Below are 20,731 nucleotides of genomic sequence, written 5' to 3'. Positions count from 1 at the left end.
AGTACAAGGCTGAAGGCCCAGGGACGAGGCAAGAGGAAACAGCGGCACTTGGGGGGTTGTGGGAGGGAGCTGGGCAGAGACCATCAGGGGGCGGGTTTGGCCACACAGCTGGAGGCAGAGCCCAGGCACACGGGTTCTGCGAGCCACGGGACATTCTGAGCCCCCTCCCCCGCCCAGACATGGGACTGGAAAGGGGAGGGAGGGTGGGAGTGTAGTTCGATCGAGGCCCCCCACCCAGTGCTCGGTTTGGGCAGAGAGCTAGGGGAGCGGGACTGTCACTCTACAAGGAACCTGCGGCCACAGAGGCATCCTGGAGGCTGGGCGCTCTGCCCAGAGGCTCAGGACAGACTGCAGACGCCAGTTCCCTTGACCCACCTGGGCTGGGGAGAGGAACGGGCTCAGTATCCCCACCTCCCTGAGCCTGTCACTTCCTCCCCTGAGCCTCAGCTTCCTCTTCTGCTAAATCGGAAGGTCCCTCAGCTCCAGACTGCTCAAGGACTGAGGAGGAGCTGAGGCAAAGCGAGGGCTGGCCCAACTCCATTCCATTCCCCTCCTGCTATGGAGAGCTGACCTTGCCAGGGCATTTGCCCCAGGCAGTGGGCATAGGCGTGTTGTTTTCTCTGCAGGAAGACAGGCTCCCAAGTACTGAGGGAGAAACTCAGAGGGTCCTTTTCCTCGGATGGGCCCAGAGGACATGGCTGGCCCAGTACCTATTGCCCTTGGCCACCTCTAGGCCCCGGGGGAGGAAAGAAGGGCACCTTCACCCACCTACCACTGTCGGGGTTCCCCAGTCTCACCTCCTGGGGCTGGGCCCACAGGCCTCCCCCGACCAGGTCGGGAGGGGAAGCATTGTGCCAGAAGGTGCAGAGGAAGCCAGCAGGGGTGAGGCCGGGCGTCCAGGTCCACCGAGCGGTCCCCAAGAGAGGTCCCGGGGGCTCTGGCCTGTGTGAGAGGCCCTCTGGGGGCCCCAGCACCCTTGTTGGGAGTAGACTAGACCACACGGGCCCCAGGGCCCCGACCCTGTCAGATTGAGCTCTCTCAAAACCCCGTCTGTAATCCCAACCTCACACCACACCCAGGAACATGGCCTTGCACATAACACAGGGAACTGGCTTCTACTAACACAGAGCCCTCCTGGTAACCTGGGCGGCCTTCTCCCGAGACGGCACCATCTGGGCACCTTCAAGGGAAGCTTCCGGAGCTGCACTAGCCCTTAGACCAGCCTCGATATTGCTCTCATTTTACAGATGAGCAAACTGAGGCCAGAGCGCTCTGGCCCGGTCCGGCCATTCATTCATGCAGTCAACACATATTTATTTGAGCATCGGCTCTGTGCCAGGCCAGGGCGGCTCGGAGACGAATCGTACACAGACCTGGCCCACGAGGCACTCACAGCCTGGCAGGGCAGCTGGTCACATCAAAGGACACTCACAATACAGTGTGGTCAGTGTGGTGTTAGAGGTAGCACAGGTGACCAAGGGAGCACAGAGGAGGGGCCCCTGGCCCCGCCAGGGGTGGCAGGGAGGGCTTCCTGGAAGAGGTGACACCTGAAGAGGGTTTTAGGAAGTGAGCAAGAGTTAGGGTGTGTGGCAGGGGGAGTGGCCTGTGCAGGGAGGTGGGGGTAAGAGATAGCACATCTGGGGCGCAGCTGGAAGTTAGGTTCAGGGGCGGGGAGGGGGGGGCTGGGGGGGGCCTGCCCGGAGGGCGTCGGCCCCGCCCCCCCCCGCTCGCTGCCGGGGCCGCGGGGGGGGGGCCGGAGGAAAGCAGGTGGTGATTGGCAGGGGGGCCCGCTGGGAGCCAGCATGGAGGGTGCCCCTGAGGAAGGGGACAGGAGAACAGGGTGGATGGCAGCGGGGTTGCAGAGGAGTGTGGGTGCGGCCCTTGCCAGAGGAGTCCCATCCACCCCAGGCCCGCTCAGCAGGGCGGCGGGGGTGCGGGCTGCCAGCCCCGGGGCCGCAGAGTGCACAGCACAGGGTCGAGCGGCTTGAGCGTGGCCTGCTCCTGCAGCCCGTATCGCTGTCCAGGCACCAGCCGGAACTCGAGCCTCTGCAGCAGCTTGGCCATGACCACCTTCACCTCCATCTGCGTGCAGAGGTGGGGAGGGGCGGGAGGCAGGCGGCCGGAAGGCAGCCGGTGGGCGGGGCCCCGGCGGGCCCGACCCTCCCCCACCCCGGCGCCCCGCCCCCGGTCCCCGAGCCCGGCTCTGCCAGGCCTCCTGGCCCCGGGGTGAGACCCCACCCAGCCCTGGCCTCCTACCTGAGCAAACTGCTGTCCGATGCAGGAGCGGGGGCCCAGAGAGAAGGGAAAGTAGGTGAACCTCGGCCTGCGGGGAGAGGGCTGTCAGGAGGAGGCGGCCCCGTGACAGCCCTGCCCCGGCGGGTGACAAACCCGTCCCTTGCGGATGCGTGGCTTGGGGCCACGACTGGGTTTTGCACCCACTGAACACATCCAGGGCTGGCTCTGTCGCTCTGCGTCAGCGTTTTGTCATTTTATCCTCCTCTGGCGCTTTCCAGAAGGAGCTGTTATCATCCCCAGTTCACAGCTGGAGGGACTGAGGCTCGGAGAGCCAAAGCAACACCCCCACCCCCACCCCCACCCCCACCCCGGCTTCTCTGCCACTTCTACACTTGGCCCGTCACACGTCCAGTTCTGGGCAGAGGCTGGGTCTGGATGCAGGTGGTCGGTCCCTGGGGCCTGGTTCCCCTCCCCCTTCCCCCCCCCCCACGTCCCACTGTAGTTTAAGGCATTTGCCCCCAACGCAGCCTTCAGGGGGAGCCATCAGTGTTCCCATTTCTCAGGACCATCAAGGCAGGGGGAGTTGCAGCCCCTGGCCTGAGTCCCAGAGCTTCCCAATATCAGGGACTGGTTATAAGTCTGGGTGTTAAAACCAGTCCGAGCTGGGCTCCAACCCCAGCTCTGCAGCTACCGACTGTGCATCTTTGGCAAAGTTACCTTACCTCTCTGAGCTGTGATTTCCTCCCCACAAAAGGGGGCGGAGTGGGGATGGCAACTTCCTCACAGTGATCTGGAAGGCCATGTGGGCTCAGGGGTCATAGGCGGTCCAGCCCGCAGGTCACTGGGACCATCCTCCCCCCACCAGGCCTCCACTCGCACACAGCTTGAAGAGGGACTTACTTCGGTGCTTTGGGGCTGAAGCGATCGGGGTTGAAAGTCAGTGGGTCCTCAAAGTATGTGTCCATACGCCCCATGACGTAGGTGCTGAACTGCAGGGGGAGGAACTGCTTGTCTCTGGTTCCAAGGATAGGCACCCTCACACCTCCCGGATCCACTGTGGTCACCCAACGCGGCGACCAGGAGCAGAGTGGCCCCCCTCTACTCCACCCACCCATCTGGGCCAGTGTGGGATTCCACTGGCTCCTGGCAAGTGTCTAAGACAAGGGAAGGGACAGCCCAGTGTGCCAACAAGGACCAGCTGGGTGTGTATCTCATCCTATGCTTGGTCCCGTGCTACAGGGGGCCTACAGTTATCCCTATTTTACAGATGGGAAAGCTGAGGCTCAGAGAGAGGTTCGTGGCTTGCCTGAAGTCACTGGGCAAGTAAGTGGCAAAACAGATTCAAACTCAGGTCTGCTTCGAGAGCATCTTCCTCAAGATCTCTAAAAGCTGTCATTCAAAGTTCCTTTTCAGCACAAGGTTGTTTCTGCGGTGGGGTTGGGGGGGGGGGAAGAGGGGGGAGGGAAAGGAGCTGCAGGCCCCACTGGCCTTATGATACGCGCCAAGTTGCCTCCCGACTGAGGGCAGTGTTCTGTGACCCTGGCCTCTGTGGGCCATACGTGCCCCCTATAACTGGTGCCCTGGGTGCCGACCTCGGTCTCATTACTCCTGCACCAAAGAGTTCCCTGGGCCCACTCTGCCGCTGGTTCCCTGGGCTGAGAGTATAGGGCAGCCAGAGCGGAGGAAGGGCCCGGAACCGTGGGAGCATAATAAGGTGGAGAGGTGTCCGAGGTCAGCAAAGGGCGCCTACTGTGTGCCAGGGATATTTACCAGACATGTGATGACCATTGTTCTTCAACTCGTCTCAGTAAACTGTGACTCAGGTATCATCACCCCAGCTTATGAGGAGGGCACTGAGGCCCAGAGGTGAGCCAGCCTGCCAGAGCAGGGTGGGATTGGAGCTGGGATCTGCCCACTCAAGGCCCACATGGCTACCCGCCTGCTCAGCCAGATATAAAGGCATTCTAAACCACCACCTGGGTCATTCAGGCAGGTGGTATTGGTGCTGGGGTGTTAGAAAAAAAATAAATAAATAAAGAGCAGATACACAGAATAAAGACCCACACATCATGAAGCTTTGATACGTGCTGGAGAAGGCATGGCGGAGCCCTGGGAAAGCCAGGGCTTCGAGGGGGGAGAGGGCTGCCCAATAGATAGAACCAGAACATGTTTTCCTCTGTAAAAGTACAAATCAGGTCTTGGGGAAGGCTGAATTTTGTCCCTCTAAAATCCTTATCTTAAAGTCTCAGCCACAGAATGTGACTGTATTTGGAGATAGTCTCTTTAAAGCGACAATCGGGGCGCCTGGAAGGCTCAGTGGGTTAAACATCCGACTTCGGCTCAGGTCATGATCTCATGTTTCATGAGGTCGAGCCCTGTGGCTGGCTCTGTGCTGACAGCTCAGAGCCTGGAGTCTGCTTCAGATTCTCTGTGTGTGTGTCTCTCTCTCTCAAAAAAAATTTTTTTTAATTTTTAAAAAAATAAAAAAGTGGCAAGTTATAATGAAGTCATTGGGGTGGACCCTACTCCAGGATGACTGGTGTCCTTATGAGAAGAGGAGATTAGGACACAGACGCACACAGAGGAGATACCCTGTGAGGACAGGCAAGAAGGCGACCATCTACAAGCCAAGGAGAGGGGCCTCAGGAGAAATCAGCCTTGCAGACACCTTGATCTTGGACTCCCAGCCTCCAGGACTGTGAGACAGTACATTTCCACTGCGAAGCGCCCCCTTCTGTGGTGCTTTGTAATAGCAGCCCCAGAAAACGAATACAGATCCCTACCTCACGCTATACACAAATTCAGTTCCACGTAGATAGGGACTTAACTTGAAAAAGAAAATTGTGATATTGCCAGAAGATGATGTAAGTGACTATGCTGAGCTCATGATGGGGTGGGGGTGGGGTTCCCTAAGACAAAACAAGAGAACAGACGCCTGAAATATTAAGAACTTTGGATCATGAAAAACACTTTAACAAAGAGAGGCCACAAATCTAAAGATGACATTTGCAACACGCATACCTGACAAAGGATTAATATATGAATTTTTACAGAGATGGGGGCACCGGGGAGACTCAGCCGGTTAAGCGTCCGACTTCGGCTCAGGTCACGATCTCATGATTCATGAGTTTGAGCCCCGCATCAGGCTCCGTGCTGACAGCTTGGAGCCTGGAGCCTGCTTTGGATTCTATGTCTCCCTCTCGATTTCTCTGCCCCTCCCCCACTTGCACTGTCTCTCTCAGAAATAGATAAACATTAAAAAAATTTGTTTAAATGAACTTTTACAGAGAGCTCTGCACAGCGTTGATAACAGCGCCGCAAGCCTCACTAGTAACCAGGAAACTGCAAATCAAGACCACAGGGAAACACCTTCCCTGCGCTTATTTGATTGGCAAAACCAAGAAGCCGGACCACAGTCGGCGTTGGGGAGGATAAGGAACAGAGCTAGTGGGCGTCTGGGTTGGCATGGGTGTTCCGGAAACCACTTTGGCCCTAGTTTACCGAGTCGAACGTTGAGATGCCCCACAACCCAGCCCTCCCGCCACCGTGTGCACAGTGCGTCCGCCACACGGGCAGGAGTGGCAGCCGTGGTGCTCGGGAGAGCAGGGAATCGGGCAGCCCCCAGAGATGCCTGCTGACCCAGAATGGATAACGGGGTGGCAGTCTACACACGGCAGAGAAGTGAGGGCCCGCCGTCCCAAAGCAATCCCAGGACATATTATCGTGTGGATGGACACGTGTCCACACACACACACACACACACACACACACGGAAAGGCGAGAGGTTAGTAAGCACAAAATTCAGGACAGTGGTTGCTTCCGTAGGGAAGCAGGATAGTGACACAGTTCTAGTTTGGGGGTGGGTTTCTGAGAGGTCATGGTGCATGAAGGGACACCTGATGAGGGAACAAATGAGTGAGCGTGTAAACGGCCAGTAAAGGAGAGGCGGGGGAGAATAGTCACCCTCCGTGGGGGGAGGCGGGAGAGGGGTCAGCTGTGAAACGGGGCACTGCCTGCCGGCTGTGTGACCTCAGGAAAGTGACCCAACCTCTCTGAGCCTCAGCACCCTCAGATGTACACAGGGCGCCTCCCTTCCAGAATCGCCTGCTGTAACCTCACACTGGACAGGGTGAAGAGGAAGAAAGTCCTCACGCGGTTACGGTGAAGCTCATGACAGATCCCAGTGGCGACAACGGGGCCACGGATGTCCCGACCTCAGGGCTTGGCCACCTGGGCGGGGGAGGGCAGAGAGGGCCCGTACGCACCAGGAGCGGGGTGTTGCCGGGGACTCGGACCCCGTCGATCAAGGTCTCCTCCTCCAGCAGGCGAAAGGTGCCCCACGCTGGCGGGTACAGCCTCAGCGACTCTTTGAGAACCTACAGGAGCCACGTGGGGAGACGAGGAGAGACATCAGAGACCCCACAGAACGTGCCGGCGGCGTGCCCCAGACCCACCCTTGCTCCCGCTCGCAGTGCTGACTGCGCACCCGCGTCCAGGACTGGGTCCCAGACCCCCTGCAAAGTTAGCCTCATGTTCTTGTCCAACCCCTGCTGTCGCGGAAGGAGGAACTGAGGCCCCAAAGGAGAAGGAGGTTCCGGGCTCTGGCCGAACTACAGCCCCAGAGCCCGGTCCCGCCCCAGCGACTCTGATGTCATTGGTCTGGGACAGGTGCTCACGGGAATGATTTTCAGTCTGCAGGGACGTTCTCACGGGCGGTGAAGTTAGAGAACACCCACGGGAAATGGTTCAGGGGGGCAGCAGGCCTGGCTTGACGAACCACCCACACGTGCCCAGAAGCTTCTCTCCTGCCCCACACCTGGGACAGATACTGCAGCCTCCCCAGGTCGTCACAGTCGAGGTGCCTCTTAGAACCGATGACCTCGTCCACCTCGGCCTGCAGCCTGTCGGGTCAGACAAAGACAAGCTCGTCCCCACCGAGCGACTGCCCCCTATTAGTCTTTAGAAGGAGGAAGGGAAGGAAGCGCGAAGAGAGCGGCCCGGAGCTCCCCTCCCCCCCCCCCCAGCCCTCCTCCCACGGCCCCCCGGCTTCATCGTTGAAGACATCCAGGAACCATCACGTCCAAAGCAAGATGCCCAAGCAGTTAGGAATTCTGTTCCAGGGCCTTACAGTCTCCCCCCTCCCTGTTCGCCGCTCGGAACCGGCCGCAGGCAATAAATGCACAGAACAAGGTCTTTGCACAGAGAAGTGCATCACAGCCTGGTTCACGGCAGCCGACAGCCGGAAACAGAATAAGCCTCGCGGGGACGCCGGCCGAGCGAGCCTTACGATGTGCGCGGTGAGGCTCGGACGCAGGCCCGAGAGTGGATTCGGACCACTTCACGCCCGTTCCGAAGGCTGTAATCCAGAGGCGGAAAGTCACAGGTGTTGGCAAGGATGTGCAGAAAGCATCGCCCTCGTGTCCCCTTGGTGGCAGTGTAAAACGGTGTGCAGAAACCGAAATGGGGAATTAGCATGCGCTCCAGCAATTTCTCTGGAGGTCTATAAGCCCCCACAGCGAAAGCAGGCTCTCACAGATACTCGCACACCCAAGTTCTCACAGATACTTGCACACCCAAGCTCGTGGCAGCGTTATTCACAGGAGTCAAAGGGTGGAAGCCACCCGAGCGACCCTCAACAGCCGCGTCGGGGAACAAAACGTGGGGCATCCGGACAATGGACCGCTATTCAGCCTTAAAAAGGAAGGAAGTTCTGACACCTGCTGGATGAACCTTGGAGACATTATGCTAAGTGACACAAGCCAGACGGAAAGGTCAATTACCGAATGATTCCAATTACATGAGGTCCCTCGAGGAGTTAAATCCAGAGAGACAGAGAGGAGTATGGCGGGGGCGGGGGGGGGGGTGCCCCCAGGGGGGGGGGGCTGGTGTTTCACGGGGACAGTTTCAGTTGGCAGTGATGGAAGGTTCTGGGATGGGGGTGGCGATGACTGCAGAGCACCGTGAAGGTGCGTGACGCCACCGAACTGTGCGCTTAAAAATGGCCAGAAGAGAGATGCCCAGGTGGCTCAGTCGGTTCAGCGTCCGACTTCGGCTCCGGTCGTGATCTCACGGTTTGTGAGCTCGAGCCCCGCGTCGGGATCCGTGCGGACAGCTCACGGCCTGGAGCCTGCTTCGGATCTGTCTCCCTCTCTCTCTGCCCCTTCCTACTTGCAGTCTCTTTCAAAAATAAACAATAAAAATAATTTCTTAAACGATCAGAATGGGGCGCCTGGGTGACTCAGTCGGTTCAGCGTCCGACTCTTGATTTCGGCTCACGTCATGATCTCACGAACCGTCAGATCGAGCCCCGCGTTGGGCTCTGTGCTGACCGTGCGGAACCTACTTGAGATTCTCCCTTCTTCTCTCTGCTCCTCCCTCTCTCTCTCAAAATAAATAAATAAACTTTGTTAAAAAATAAGATAAAAGGTGAGGGGACACATGACCTTACAAAAAATTATTGGGGTCGTCAGGCAAAAATGTTTTTAAAAAAATGGTCAAAATGGCAAGTTTTGTGTGTGTGTGTGTGGACAATATAAAAAAAAGAGTGGACCGGGAGAAGAGGTGATGTGATAAAATACGTGGTGAAATTCAGTAGTTGATCGTGAACTGCCTCCTGGGGGTGGGGCCCTGTGGTGGAATTATTACTATATTATTATTATTATTATTATTTCAACATTTTGGCTTTTTCCAAACTTTTGTAATGACCACCTTACTGTAATATATGTATTTAAAACCCCAATCAACTATTTTATATTCTGAAGCGACCGTTCACCTCCGCCCTTGTGCGCTGCTGATTAAGAAGGGTAATCAAGGCTCGCCCCCCATCCCGAGCTCCCACCCCCATGCCTGTTGGGGCTTTTCGAGCGCTTTCACTGTTTGTCTTCAAGGAAACCAGTGGCCCAGCTCAAATGCCATTTCCCGGGCACCCCTCCTCTGTCTCGCCAGCTGAGGACAAGCCCTCCTACAGCACTTAGTTGGACTTCTGCTAGGTCCTCAGTGCCGGCCAGGCGCTGAACGCAGCATGGGGAGGGAAAAAGAACCACGGTCCCTCGCTTCTAGTTTCATGACCGAAATAGACTCCAAGCAAATGGTCCCAGGAGGAAATGCATTCACGAGCTGGGAGGAGCCTGGGAGGGGAAAACGCAGAATGGCTACTTTAGGGGCATGAGAAGGCTTCTGCGGGGGTGGACAGAGTTCTCCAGGAGAAAAGCAGGGAGAGGAGCGTCCGGAAGAGGGACTGGCATGTGCAAAGGGCCTGGGGTGAAGAGAAGCAGGACACATTGGAGGAGGCTCGGCCGTGGGGGGCCGGAGCAGGTTGTCTTCCAGGAACAAGACATCAGACAACCCCTTCACCAGCTTCAAGGGGAGTCACTATCCCCACCCCCCGAGCCTCCCCGCTCCATACCTTGCCAAGATCTCAGGCTGGCGAGACAGCTCCATCACCGTGAATGCCAGATGATTGGCAGAGGTCTCGTGGCCTGCGGGAAAGGAAAGTGGGGCTCCACACGGGACTGCGGGGCTGCTGCTGGCCCAGCCCACCCGCCTCTGAGCCCCTGAGCCCGTGGTGGCAGTTCAGGCCCTCACTTCTGCACCCTGCAGCTGAGCCGGGTATACAGAGATGAAGGAGACTGGCTGCCCCCGTCCACGTCCCCTGTGCCAGCCAGTGTCGTCCAATAAACAGCATTTGCCCGCACGCATCCGGATTTCACACTCTAAAAGCTCCTGCCTTCAACCATCCTTGAGCTTTGCCTGGCCTGGAGGGGTATTCATCCCATTTTGTAGAAGACAAAACTGAGGCTGAGAGTCGAGTCTCTTAGGCCACAGGATAGGACCTGGGGCTCAAGTCCAGCCCACAGCCGGTGTTGTCCCCAGGCGGTGGGCGCCACCCTTGAGGCCTGGAGAGGTTGTGCTTGTAGCTTCGAGGAATAGAGCAGTGGGTGGCTTCCCCTGAGACGGCAGGGGGTGTGCAGGAGCGGGAAGGCCACTTTTGAGTTCTGGCAGCATCCGGTCAAGTCCAAGCCCCCCGGCTGGCCCGGGAGGGGACCACCTGAGTTACGTGCATTTCCTCTGAAGGGGTAAGTGGTTTTACCAGGTGGCACCCACCGCCAGCCAAGGGGCCCGGGGCCTCCTGGGCTCGAGAGCAGGGCCTACACCTTTCAGTAAGTGGGTGCTGGGAAGTGAGGCTGCCTGCCGTCCCGCACCTGCGCCCCACGGTGTCTGGATGCAAGGTGCGGGGGTGGGCCGTGAGGTTAGAGGGAGATCATTAAACCCTCATTGGAGCGCTGGAGGGAAGTCTGGGGAGTGCCTCCAGGCCCCCATTTTAGAGATGAGGAAACTGAGGCCCAGGCCACAGAGCCGGCCTGTGGAGAAGCCACATCCCAGGAGGAACAGCTGGGTTCCTGGCTTGCAGGATGAGGCCAGCCATTGTCCGTTCAGCGAGCATTTTGGCAAGTGCAGGGAACAGTGCCCTGAAGTCCTGCTCCAACTCGGACATCGCTCTGGGGCTCCCGGGGTATCTGTGCCCACAGTGCTCCACACTGGGAGGGCCCTCTTCCACCCCCAATCCCCGCTCAGGACAGCCTTCCTCCTCTTTCATCTTGCAGGGGTGCATGCACCCGCCTCCGGAAATCCACTGGCCAGCAAAATCCCCAATTCATTCTGTCTGTCCACCTCCACCCTCAGACCATGAACTGTCCCTCGTCTTGTCCGCCCGCCTCTGTCTTTTGTGCCCAGCGTTCGTGCATTTGTTCACTCATTTCATCCACTCTGTACGCATCCGTGCTGCACTGGACCCCGGGAACACACAGGGAGCAGGGCATAACCCCTGGCTTACACCGAGCATGCAACCCGGTGAGGAAGATGAACCTTCTAGAATCGCCACAGATAAGTCCGTGGAGTAACCCTGTGAGTCCTGGGGGCAGAGAAGAGCTCTGGGCACCATGCAGAGCTCCGAACTGGGAGCCCGATGCAGTTGGGCAATCACTGAGGGCTTCCCGGAGGAGGAGGAGGCACTCAAGGGATCGCCGAAGGAGGAGTTTTCTAGATAAAGAAAGATGCTCAAGAAATAGCTCACGAGCAAAGGAATGAAGTTGCTTGGGGTGTCTTTTTGCGCTGGTCTAATAAAGGCCTCTGCCCCACAAATTCTGAGCGGGATGGAGCCTTGAGTGCACACGGTCAACCTCTCCTGAGCCCCAAAAGGCAGTGTCACGACCTGTCACAGTTGCCAGCTGCGTTGCCAGGTCAGCGGCCGCCGAGGGGGCCTCCTGGACCTCCTCGAGCAGAGAGAGGCCTTCTGTTCCTCTACCCCAGCCCCTCCATTCTGCGGCAGAACTTTGCTGCTCAGACAGCCCGAGAAATCTCCCAGAGTCAGAGTTTGGGGGACGCCTGGTTCCCACCATTTCTGCAAAGCCCTGAGCCCCCGGTCGCCACTGGAGCTACCAACCAGCAATGAAGAAGGTGACGAAGTTGTCCAGCAGGATCTCATCGTCCTGGGCCCCCTCTTCAGCTGGAAGACAAGGAGGGTGTCAGGGTGACACTCACGCCCCTCGCCCCCTTTCCCCATGGCTCAGCAGAGAACCAAACGCCCTTGTCCCCAGAAGCCAGACCTGGAGTCAGGGGTGATCAGTCACCCTGACGGGTGGCACCCTGATGCCCGGCCCTCCCAAGGTCCCCGCGGGCGCCCTCGAACCTTTGAGGATCTGTGTGAGGATGTCGGCAGGGACGTCCTCCCCCCGCTTCAGGGCCTCCCGGCGGCACTGGACCCAGTCCTTGCCAACCTGGCGCAGGAAGCGAACGCTTTCCCGGATCTCTCGCAGTTTCTTCCACTTCCCTGGCATGAACTGAGCGAGAGAGCTCCCGCTCGGGGCGCCAACCGAGCACGCGCGTCTCCCTCTCCCGCTCCCCCAGCTCCGAAACGACTTTAGAGACCCACAGCAGCACTGGCAAGCTGGGAGGCGGGAAGATTGTGAGAAAATTCTAGAAAAGATAAAGCAGCCAAGGAGACTAGACCAAGGTGGCAGGCTGAGCCTAAGCATCGACTTCCCCTTCCTGCTCCAAATCCCTAGATAGGATGGGAAAGATGCCTTGAAAGAGCCACATCGCACCGGCAAGTAACAAGGGACCCCTGAAGGGGGCAGGTGGCTAGGACCGCGTGGAAGGAGGAAGCCACGGCCAGAGGGAATCAACTGCTGAAAAAGATGGGGTGGCATCAGGGGGCTCCAAGCCCAGAGGCTGAAGTCCCAGGGAACAGGAAAGGGCCCTGGGCATCTGTCTGGGAATCCATTCGAGTACCACCTTTCTCCCTTCTCCCTCCTTCATGCCTGGAACAAGGAAGTGATGGCTGGAGCTGCCGCAGCCATCTTAATAACAATGAGGTGATGTGCTGGGGACAGTGGAACAGAAAGCTAGAAAATTCCACAAACATCTGACATTGGGGCGCTATCGCAGCCATCCTGGATTGCCTGCCTCAGGGTCATTTTACGTGAGAGAAAGACAGACTCCCGATTTACTCAAACCACCTTGAGTTTGAGTCTCTCCTTGCGGCGATCTACGCAGATCCTAACTGATGCGGAAGTCACTTGGGTCACACCAGAACTCCAAACCCATTCTGGAAAAAGGTCCCTGGAGGGGGTGCTCTGGCAAATTAGCACAGAGCTATGGTGGCTGGTCCTCAGAGGGGGTGTGGAGATGTTACCTTCGCCAGAGTGTTTCGAGATGCAGTGATGCCCTCCAGGATCAGTTTCACCTTCCGGGACAGAGGCTTCTGGGCGCCCAGCAGCATGCCTGTCTCCATCCCAAAAGCTGCCTGGGGGAGAGAGGGGGCCGAGGTCATCCCTGGGGGGGGGGGGGGGGAGGACTGGAAGACCCAGCATGGAGCCTGGGGCCGTTCAGCTAGAGACCCAGGCCCTGCACCAAGGGTTCATGTGCAGGCGGCATGGGCCCTGACCCATGACGACTCCAACCCCGTGGGATGCGGTGACGACTACGGGGCACAGTAGCCACCCCACCACCCTTGGCTTCCTTCCATGACAAATGCATTTGCCCTGAAATGCAGCCTTCCTTGGTGGCCCCTCTGCACCCAGCCTCCCAGTGAGCTGTAGAGCGACAATGACTCACTGTGCCTGTACTCCAGCCGCCAGGGCTGCCTAACCGTGTTGGGGGTCCCTGGGCCACCGCTGAGCCTGCCAGGTGCAGAGCCAAGCCAGACCCAGGGCAGGCGCCGAGGGGGAGGTAGGCTTCGAGCCGGGAGCCAGGCAGCCCTGAGACCCAATCCTGCTCCTGCCACTGACCAGACACAGGCCGGTCCCCACACCTTTCGGCGTCCGGCGTCTGGAGAGCGCATTCGTTGCTGTGGTCTCGAATGTTCGAGGAGACAGGGGGCTCCCCACCCAGAGAAGGGGCCGATGCTGGGGGAGCAGGAGGGAGGGCGAGCGCAAGGAAAGGGAAGACAGAGGGAGGAGCAGTGGTGGGCCCCGGGTGGCACCGCCCCCTCCCGGGGCCCGCCGTGCTCCGGTCACCTTGGCCAGGATGTCCATGGTGGTGCAGGTCAGCATGTCCTGCATGGACACTGGGGTCTGCCCATCTGCCTTGGCCTCCAGAATCTCCACCAGCTGCTCCGCCTTCTCGTTGAACGTTTCCATCAAGCTGACCAGGGAGCTGGGGAAAGAGCACAGCTGTCAGGGGCCTCCAGGACCAGCCCAGTCATCCCGCGGCCCCTCTATGTGGGGGGACCAGTGGGCAGAGTGGAGGTGGCCGTCCCTTGAGGCCTGGCTCCCAGGTTGGGGTTGCAGTCATCAAGCCAAGCCCTGGGGCTTCGCCATCCCCCTCAGGACGAACGCTGTCCCTTTGCCTTTGCCTGGATGATTCCACGGGGCGTTTGCCACGGGGCCCCTCAACTCTGACCTCCATTGATCGTGGCAGTGGAGGGACTCCAGGCGACACAGGGTGGGAAGGGAAGCGAGGCCTCTGGGCGCCCCCTGCAGCTGAGGACGGGCTCACTGGGGTCCCAGCCATGGACCCCTCTGCTCGCACCGCCCACTCTCCTCACCTGCCCTGTCCCGGTCGCCACCTGCAGCCTGCTTTCCCATTTCATTCCCTGTCCCTGAGCAATCACAGCCCCCAACTCTGCATGGAAATGAGTCCTCAGACCCAGAACTCCCTACCCACAGCACTCCTGGCCCGGGGACAGCTACCCCGGCTCATCACCCGAACACAGAGCCTAGGGAGAAGTATGGAAGGACACGCTCCAAACTCACAAGAGATGGTGACCCCGAGGAAGGGAGAGAAGGGAGGTTGTTTCTTGGTGCATTACATGTTTCTGAACTTTTACTAAGAAAACCTGTTGCTTTTGTAATCAGAAGTGATTTTTGATGTTACCAATCTGGGTAAAGGGTAGGGGGTGTTATTTCTCTTATTCTTTCTTTCTTTTTTTTTATTTTTTTTTAACGTTTATTTACTTTTGAGACAGAGAGAGACAGAGCGTGAACGGGGGAGGGTCAGAGAGAGAGGGAGACACAGAATCTGAAGCAGGCTCCAGGCTCTGAGCTGTCAGCACAGAGCCCGACGTGGGGCTCAAACTCACGGACCGCGAGATCATGACCTGAGCCGAAGTCGGACGCTCAACCGACTGAGCCACCCAGGCGCCTCTTTCTTTTTTTAATTGTTTTTAAGTTTATTTATTTATTTTGAGACAGAGAGCACGAGCTTGAGCAGGGGAGGGGCAGAGAGAGAATCCCAAGCAGGCTCCGTGCTGTCAGCGCAGAGCCCGACATGGGACTCGATCTCACGAACCGCGAGGTCATAACCTGAGCCAAAACCAAGAGTCAGATGCTTAACTGACGGAGCCACCCAGACGCCCCTCTTTGTCCTATTCTTATTCTTGAAACTTATTCAGAAATTTGAAATGGTTTCCAAATAAGAGGTTCTTAGAGAAAATGGGAGGAAGGGGAATTTTTAATCAGGAAAGAAAATCGCTCTTCATTGCCCGTCCACCGGTCCTGCCCTGGCTCCCGGCTCCGTGGGGCCCCAGCATTCTTGCTCACTGCTGCCCAGCCCCCACCCAGCCACCTGCAGGGTTCACCCTCCGCGGCCTCTACTGAAGGCACCACTCTGCTCCAGTCCCTTGCCAACCGAAAACGCTCCAAGGCACCTGTCACTCTGAACAGTGTGGGGAACATCCTTACGTGGACACAGAGGGAGTTTGTCACGTTGATGCCCACCTGCAGCTCTGTCTCCTGTTACCATGGCCTTTTAGTGCTTCCGCAGCACAAGGATCCTTCCCACCTCAGGGTCTTTGCACATGCTGTCCCCTCTGCTGGGGGTCTCTGTCCTCCCACCCTCCATCCCTAGGCCCTGTTACTACTCGCACACCTGCCCGCTCTCCAGATGGATACCCGAAAGCCACCTTCCCAGGAAAATGTCTCTTAAAGCCTCAAGTAGCCCCTATACGTGCTTCCGTAGCTAGTCGACTTCTCCAGGACACTTACATGGTTTTGCAAGTATATATTTATACGTGAGATTATTTGTAGTTGTCTTTTTTTAAAAGGTTGACTGTTTGGGTGGCGCATGGCTGACTGTCACACTACCACTGAATCTCTTGTGGACGTGACAGATATAAAATGTTGGGCTGGAGTGTTTGTAGTATGGTAAAATCCCAACCCCCTTGTTTTGTTTGTTTTTTGTTTTTTGTTTTTTTAATTTTTTTTTCAACGTTTATTTATTTTTGGGACAGAGAGAGAGACAGAGCATGAACGGGGGAGGGGCAGAGAGAGAGGGAGACACAGAATCGGAAACAGGCTCCAGGCTCCGAGCCATCAGCCCAGAGCCCGACGCGGGGCTCGAACTCCCGGGCCGCGAGATCGTGACCTGGCTGAAGTCGGACGCTTAACCGACTGCGCCACCCAGGCGCCCCTGTTTTGTTTTGTTTTTATTGAAATGGTTGAGACCAAGGCCTTCCAGTAAAAGTAGTAATCTAGAAAAGCAGAAACTGGCAATTTATGGTCATGATTTTATTAAGAGTATATGATGATGTTCTGCGTAGATAATGGCTGGAGAGGACACTCACCAGAGGGTTCTATTTTCTCACCGGTGAAGGCGGATTCACCAAGAACTCTACCACGTTCACAAACACAACCAAGTGGGCTCCCAGAGCTTCTTCATACAACTTTGTGAACATTGCCTTTCTAATAAAACAGCCATCTCTTAGATGATTACCTTATTGTGAGACACAAATAAAATTGTGTGGTGACATCAGCCCAACAGCGTGAACATACTTGATGCCATGGACTGTGCACATAAAAATGAGCCAGACGGTATGTGTATCTTAACACAATTTAAAAATCTTTGAATAAAAACGCCTATGAAAGCTCTTAATAAAACACAAAGTGCTGTTCGAATGTGAGGTCCTACGTGCTGGGGATGGTTCACCAAGACAGAGATGCTGGTATTAATGTCATGACCGCTGCAGGAAGTCAGCTGGTTAGAATCTATAGCCTCAAAGCTTCCTGCGGGCAGCAGCTATATCACCTTGGCTGGCTCTTGTAACCCTGGCTCTTGGCACAAGAATGTATTAATTGAAGGCCTCTTTCTAGTCTGTTCCTCCTCATTCTCACTCCTGGCAACTTTCCAGTGAGGGCAAGACTATCCCAATTCATTATTTCACTCATATTTTCATTCACGCTATGGACTTCCCGGAGAGTTCACAAAGGGCCAGGTGCTGTGCTGAGCGCAGGAGTCCAGGGACAGGGTGCGTCTTCTGCCTTCTGCCCACAGTCTGGTGGCGAAGGTGGGCTGAATGAGAATCATTGCAGTGGGTGTGACAGGAGCCATGCTGGAGGCATAAACTCAGCCTCAGAGGATCAGGGACCACGGCTCCCTAACAGTGACATCTTAGCTGGGTATCAAAGGAATCACAGGAATTTTGCAGGGGAGCACACAAGGCAGAGAGAAAGGCAAGGACATAGGCAGAGATGCCAGAAAGAGCCCAGATGTCCCAAAAGATGGAGGAAAGAGGGTACAAAGGCTGGAGGGGTCTGGAGGCCAGACTGGGGGTGGGTGAAATCTGACCTTCATCTTTCATGTGATAGGGAGCCTTTGAAGGCTTCAGGATAGGAAAGTGATGTGAATTTTAGCAAGATCTCCCCAGGGGTGGTGAGGTGGATGCATTGGAGGAGGTAGGGAGGCCAGGGAGGTTGTGATGAAAGTCTATGTGATTATGTATATATAGTCAGATATAGTCAACCACAGATTATGCACTAACTAGTAACTTAATGGTGGAAAAACCTGGAGGACGCTGTCTCTGACAAGGGAGTGAAGTTAACATCTCCTGCAATGAGGCAGGTCAACAACGCAGGTCTCCTAATATGATGCCCTGAGGACACAACACCAGTTCTGTGCCATTCCTGCCAAAAAAGGCATAACCTGAGACACACAAAATTGATGGACGTTCTACAAAACTGGCCTGTAATCTTAAAATCAGGGAAGTCACGGAAAGACAAAGATCTGTTCCAGCACAAAGGAGGCTTATGAGATGTGGGAACTAAGTGTAACCTGTGATCCGGGGTTGGACCTCAGACAAGGAAAAAAATAGCTATAATGACAAGGACAATGACAAGACTCGAATGCGGATTGTAGATTAGATAACTGTATTGGATTAATGTTAAATCTCCTCATTTTGATAACTGACATCCAAAATAATGTCCACGTTTTTAGGAAATAAGTATTTAAGGGAAGGGATCACAGTGTCTCTAACTTGCTCTCAAATGGTTTTAAAAGTACACTATATTAAAAAATTGTAAATATACACACACACACACACACAAAGAATGATAAATATGTTTATATATGCACATCCAGAAGAAATGATAAAACAAATGGTGATTTAAACAATAAACAATAAGCGAACCTGGGTAAAAGATACATAGAAGTAGCTTAGACTGTTCTGGAAATTTTTCTGTAAATTTGAAATTATATCCAACTAAAAGATAACCTTCCTCAAAATGTTAAGCACAGAGTTCCCCTATGACCTGGCAATCCCATCCCTAGGTATGTACACACTCAAGAGAAGTGAAAACATACACCTACACAAAAGCTTGTACACAAATGTTCATGGCAGCATTATTTGAAACAGCCAAGATTGGAAACATCGCAAATGTCTACCAGCTGATGAATAGACAAGCAAAATGTGGTATGTCCATACAATGGAATTTCATTTGGCAATTTAAAAAGTGAAGTTCTGAAAGAGGCTTTAGCATGGATGAACCTTGAAAACCTTCTCTCTGAGTGAGAGAAGCCAGACACAAAAGAAATGTTGTATGAGTCCATTTACAAGAAATGTCTGGAATACGAAAATCCATAGAAATGAAAAATAAATTAATGGTTGCCCAGGGCTGAGCCCATTGAGGGGAAATGGGGAGTGCCTGCTTTTTGGGGTGATGAACATGTGCTAAATTTGACTGTGGTGATGGTTGTTCCATTTTGTGGATAAGTAGGGAAAATATATGTTATAAAAACCCCATCTCAATAAAAGTTATTTAGGGGCACCTGTGTGGCTCAGTCAGTTGAACATCTGATTTTGGTTCAGGTCACGATCCTGCAGTTTGTGAGTTTGAGACCCATATGGGGGCTGTGTCAGCGGGGAGCCCACTTCAGATCCTCTGTCTCCCTCACTCTCTGCCCCTCCCCCACTCATATCATACTCTCTCTCTCTCTCTCTCTCTCTCTCAAAAATAAATAAATAAATAAAAAGTTATTAAAAAATAAAATGTTACTAACAATGAGAACGCTAATAAGGAAAATAAAAAGCCAGAGGAGGAGTGATGAGGTCTGAGCAGGGAAGTTCTTGGGGGGAAAAAGACCCCATCCCCAGGCATCAGTGTTACTCAGCCCTTGATGGCTAGCCCCTTGTCCCCCCAGCAGCCTGCCTGGCTCTCCCCTCTACCTTCAGCCTGGGCGAGGCCCCCTCCGGTGAAGACCTCTCTTTTCCCAAGACCCGCCTTCTTGGATACACTCACCTGCGGCTGAAGGCTAAGTCCATGACCCTGCGTTGCTTGTGCCAGCGCTCATAGTCACATTCTGACACCAAACCTTGGCCAAACAGTCTGGGGGAGACAAATGCTTGATGTGAGAAACAGGAAGGGACAGGGGGACCGATGGCTTGATGGGGACAGGGTCAGCTTTGGGGATGATGGAAATATTCCGGAACTACACAGTGGTGATGGTTACACCACACTGTGAATGGACCAAATGCCACTGAATTGTAAGCCCAATGTGGTTAAAATGAAGAATTTTGTGAATTTTACCAAAAATAAAAAATAAAAGAAATACAAAAGAAATGGGGGTGATCATGTGCACCAACCTTGCAACCCCCACACTCCCGCCTGCTATCCACAGGGGAAAGAGGAGAAGGGAGGTGATAATGACGAGAGCAGCAGCCACCATTTATGGGGCACCTGTGGTGTGACTGATAGCCAGGGCCTTGGTCTTCATGCTACACCCAATGCCCTGGGCCCCATGGGCTGTCTGCTTGCAGCCAGAGGCATTCCTGGCCTCTCCCCCAGCCCCTCCGCATGCCTTACCTCTCGCCAAACACGGTCTGGATTGCATGGTACATCTTGGAGTCCTTGTTGTACTTGGTTGACATCAGGAACTTCTAAACATCCCCAAAAAGCCAACGTGAGCTCATGTACCCATGAGACGAAGCAAAGGATTCAGCAGTTTTCTGGACTCTTGTGAAACACGCCCCAACAATCACCACTGACCGGGTGCCAGTTGTGGTGTGAACACCTCATTCCGTGCAATCCCACCTAACCTTCCAGAAGTCCTGTCTTCAAGCAATAGCATCTTGCTTGGGGGTGAGGAAAGTGGGGCAGAGAGGGGTGAAGTGATATTCCTGTGGCCACTCAGCTGGAGTGGCATTGTGGGGGGTCCTCACTTCCATGCCCATGCACAGATCTTGTACCGCACCACCTTCTAAAGCAGTGAGAACAAGAAAATGCAGGTGCTGCTCTGAAACCAGAATAGGGAAGGGGAGAAGCCCGGAGGGAGGGCTTCTGGGACACAGGAGACACACTTGGCACAGGTTCAGGGGCTGTTAGTGCCAACCCAGCCATGGAAGCCAAGGAAGGCTTCCTGGAGGAAGGACCAACTTGCCTCGCCACAAGCCGGATGGTAGCAATAATAACATTAGCTGATGGCTCTTGAGCCAGCATAGCCCAGTGGTTAACAGCTCAGGCCATGGAGTCAGCTGGCTTGAATTTGGATCCGCGCTCACCATCTTGGCTTTGCCCTGGACTCACTTCATGACCACAGGCAAGTTATTCTGGGGAGGTTGCTGCAATGGGTAAATTTGTTCTACTTGAAAAGTGCTGAGAAAAGTGCCTGTCACACAGCACGTGCCCCGTAAATGTCAGGTGCACAACAGCACCTGTAGCTCATTTAGTGCTCGGTCAATCCTAAGATGTGGGTGCTGTGTTTATGCTCATCTTACATATGATGGAGA

General features: G+C 55.2%; 1 protein-coding gene across 1 annotated transcript in view; it reads right to left on the bottom strand.

The window, feature by feature from the left end:
• Window positions 1-1,730: 1,730 nt before the first annotated feature.
• Window positions 1,731-20,731, bottom strand: part of CYP46A1 (cytochrome P450 family 46 subfamily A member 1) — a 32,234-nt gene continuing 13,233 nt past the window's right edge. The window contains exons 4-15 of the mRNA XM_040478205.1: window positions 19,809-19,882; window positions 19,245-19,331; window positions 13,752-13,890; window positions 12,929-13,039; window positions 11,924-12,074; window positions 11,678-11,740; window positions 9,641-9,713; window positions 7,052-7,136; window positions 6,501-6,611; window positions 3,136-3,224; window positions 2,257-2,323; window positions 1,731-2,082 (exon numbers count right to left, since the gene is read on the bottom strand). Coding sequence (XP_040334139.1) covers window positions 1,915-2,082; window positions 2,257-2,323; window positions 3,136-3,224; window positions 6,501-6,611; window positions 7,052-7,136; window positions 9,641-9,713; window positions 11,678-11,740; window positions 11,924-12,074; window positions 12,929-13,039; window positions 13,752-13,890; window positions 19,245-19,331; window positions 19,809-19,882 — 1,218 coding nt within the window. The 3' untranslated portion in view covers window positions 1,731-1,914. The remainder of the gene's footprint in view (window positions 2,083-2,256; window positions 2,324-3,135; window positions 3,225-6,500; window positions 6,612-7,051; window positions 7,137-9,640; window positions 9,714-11,677; window positions 11,741-11,923; window positions 12,075-12,928; window positions 13,040-13,751; window positions 13,891-19,244; window positions 19,332-19,808; window positions 19,883-20,731) is intronic.

Source organism: Herpailurus yagouaroundi, unplaced genomic scaffold (assembly GCF_014898765.1).
Source record: "Herpailurus yagouaroundi ecotype Mexico unplaced genomic scaffold, PumYag 141, whole genome shotgun sequence".
Classification (NCBI taxonomy): Eukaryota; Metazoa; Chordata; class Mammalia; order Carnivora; family Felidae; genus Herpailurus; species Herpailurus yagouaroundi.
The sequence above is the reverse complement of the archived record's forward strand: the minus strand, read 5'-3'. Positions and strand labels throughout refer to the sequence as shown.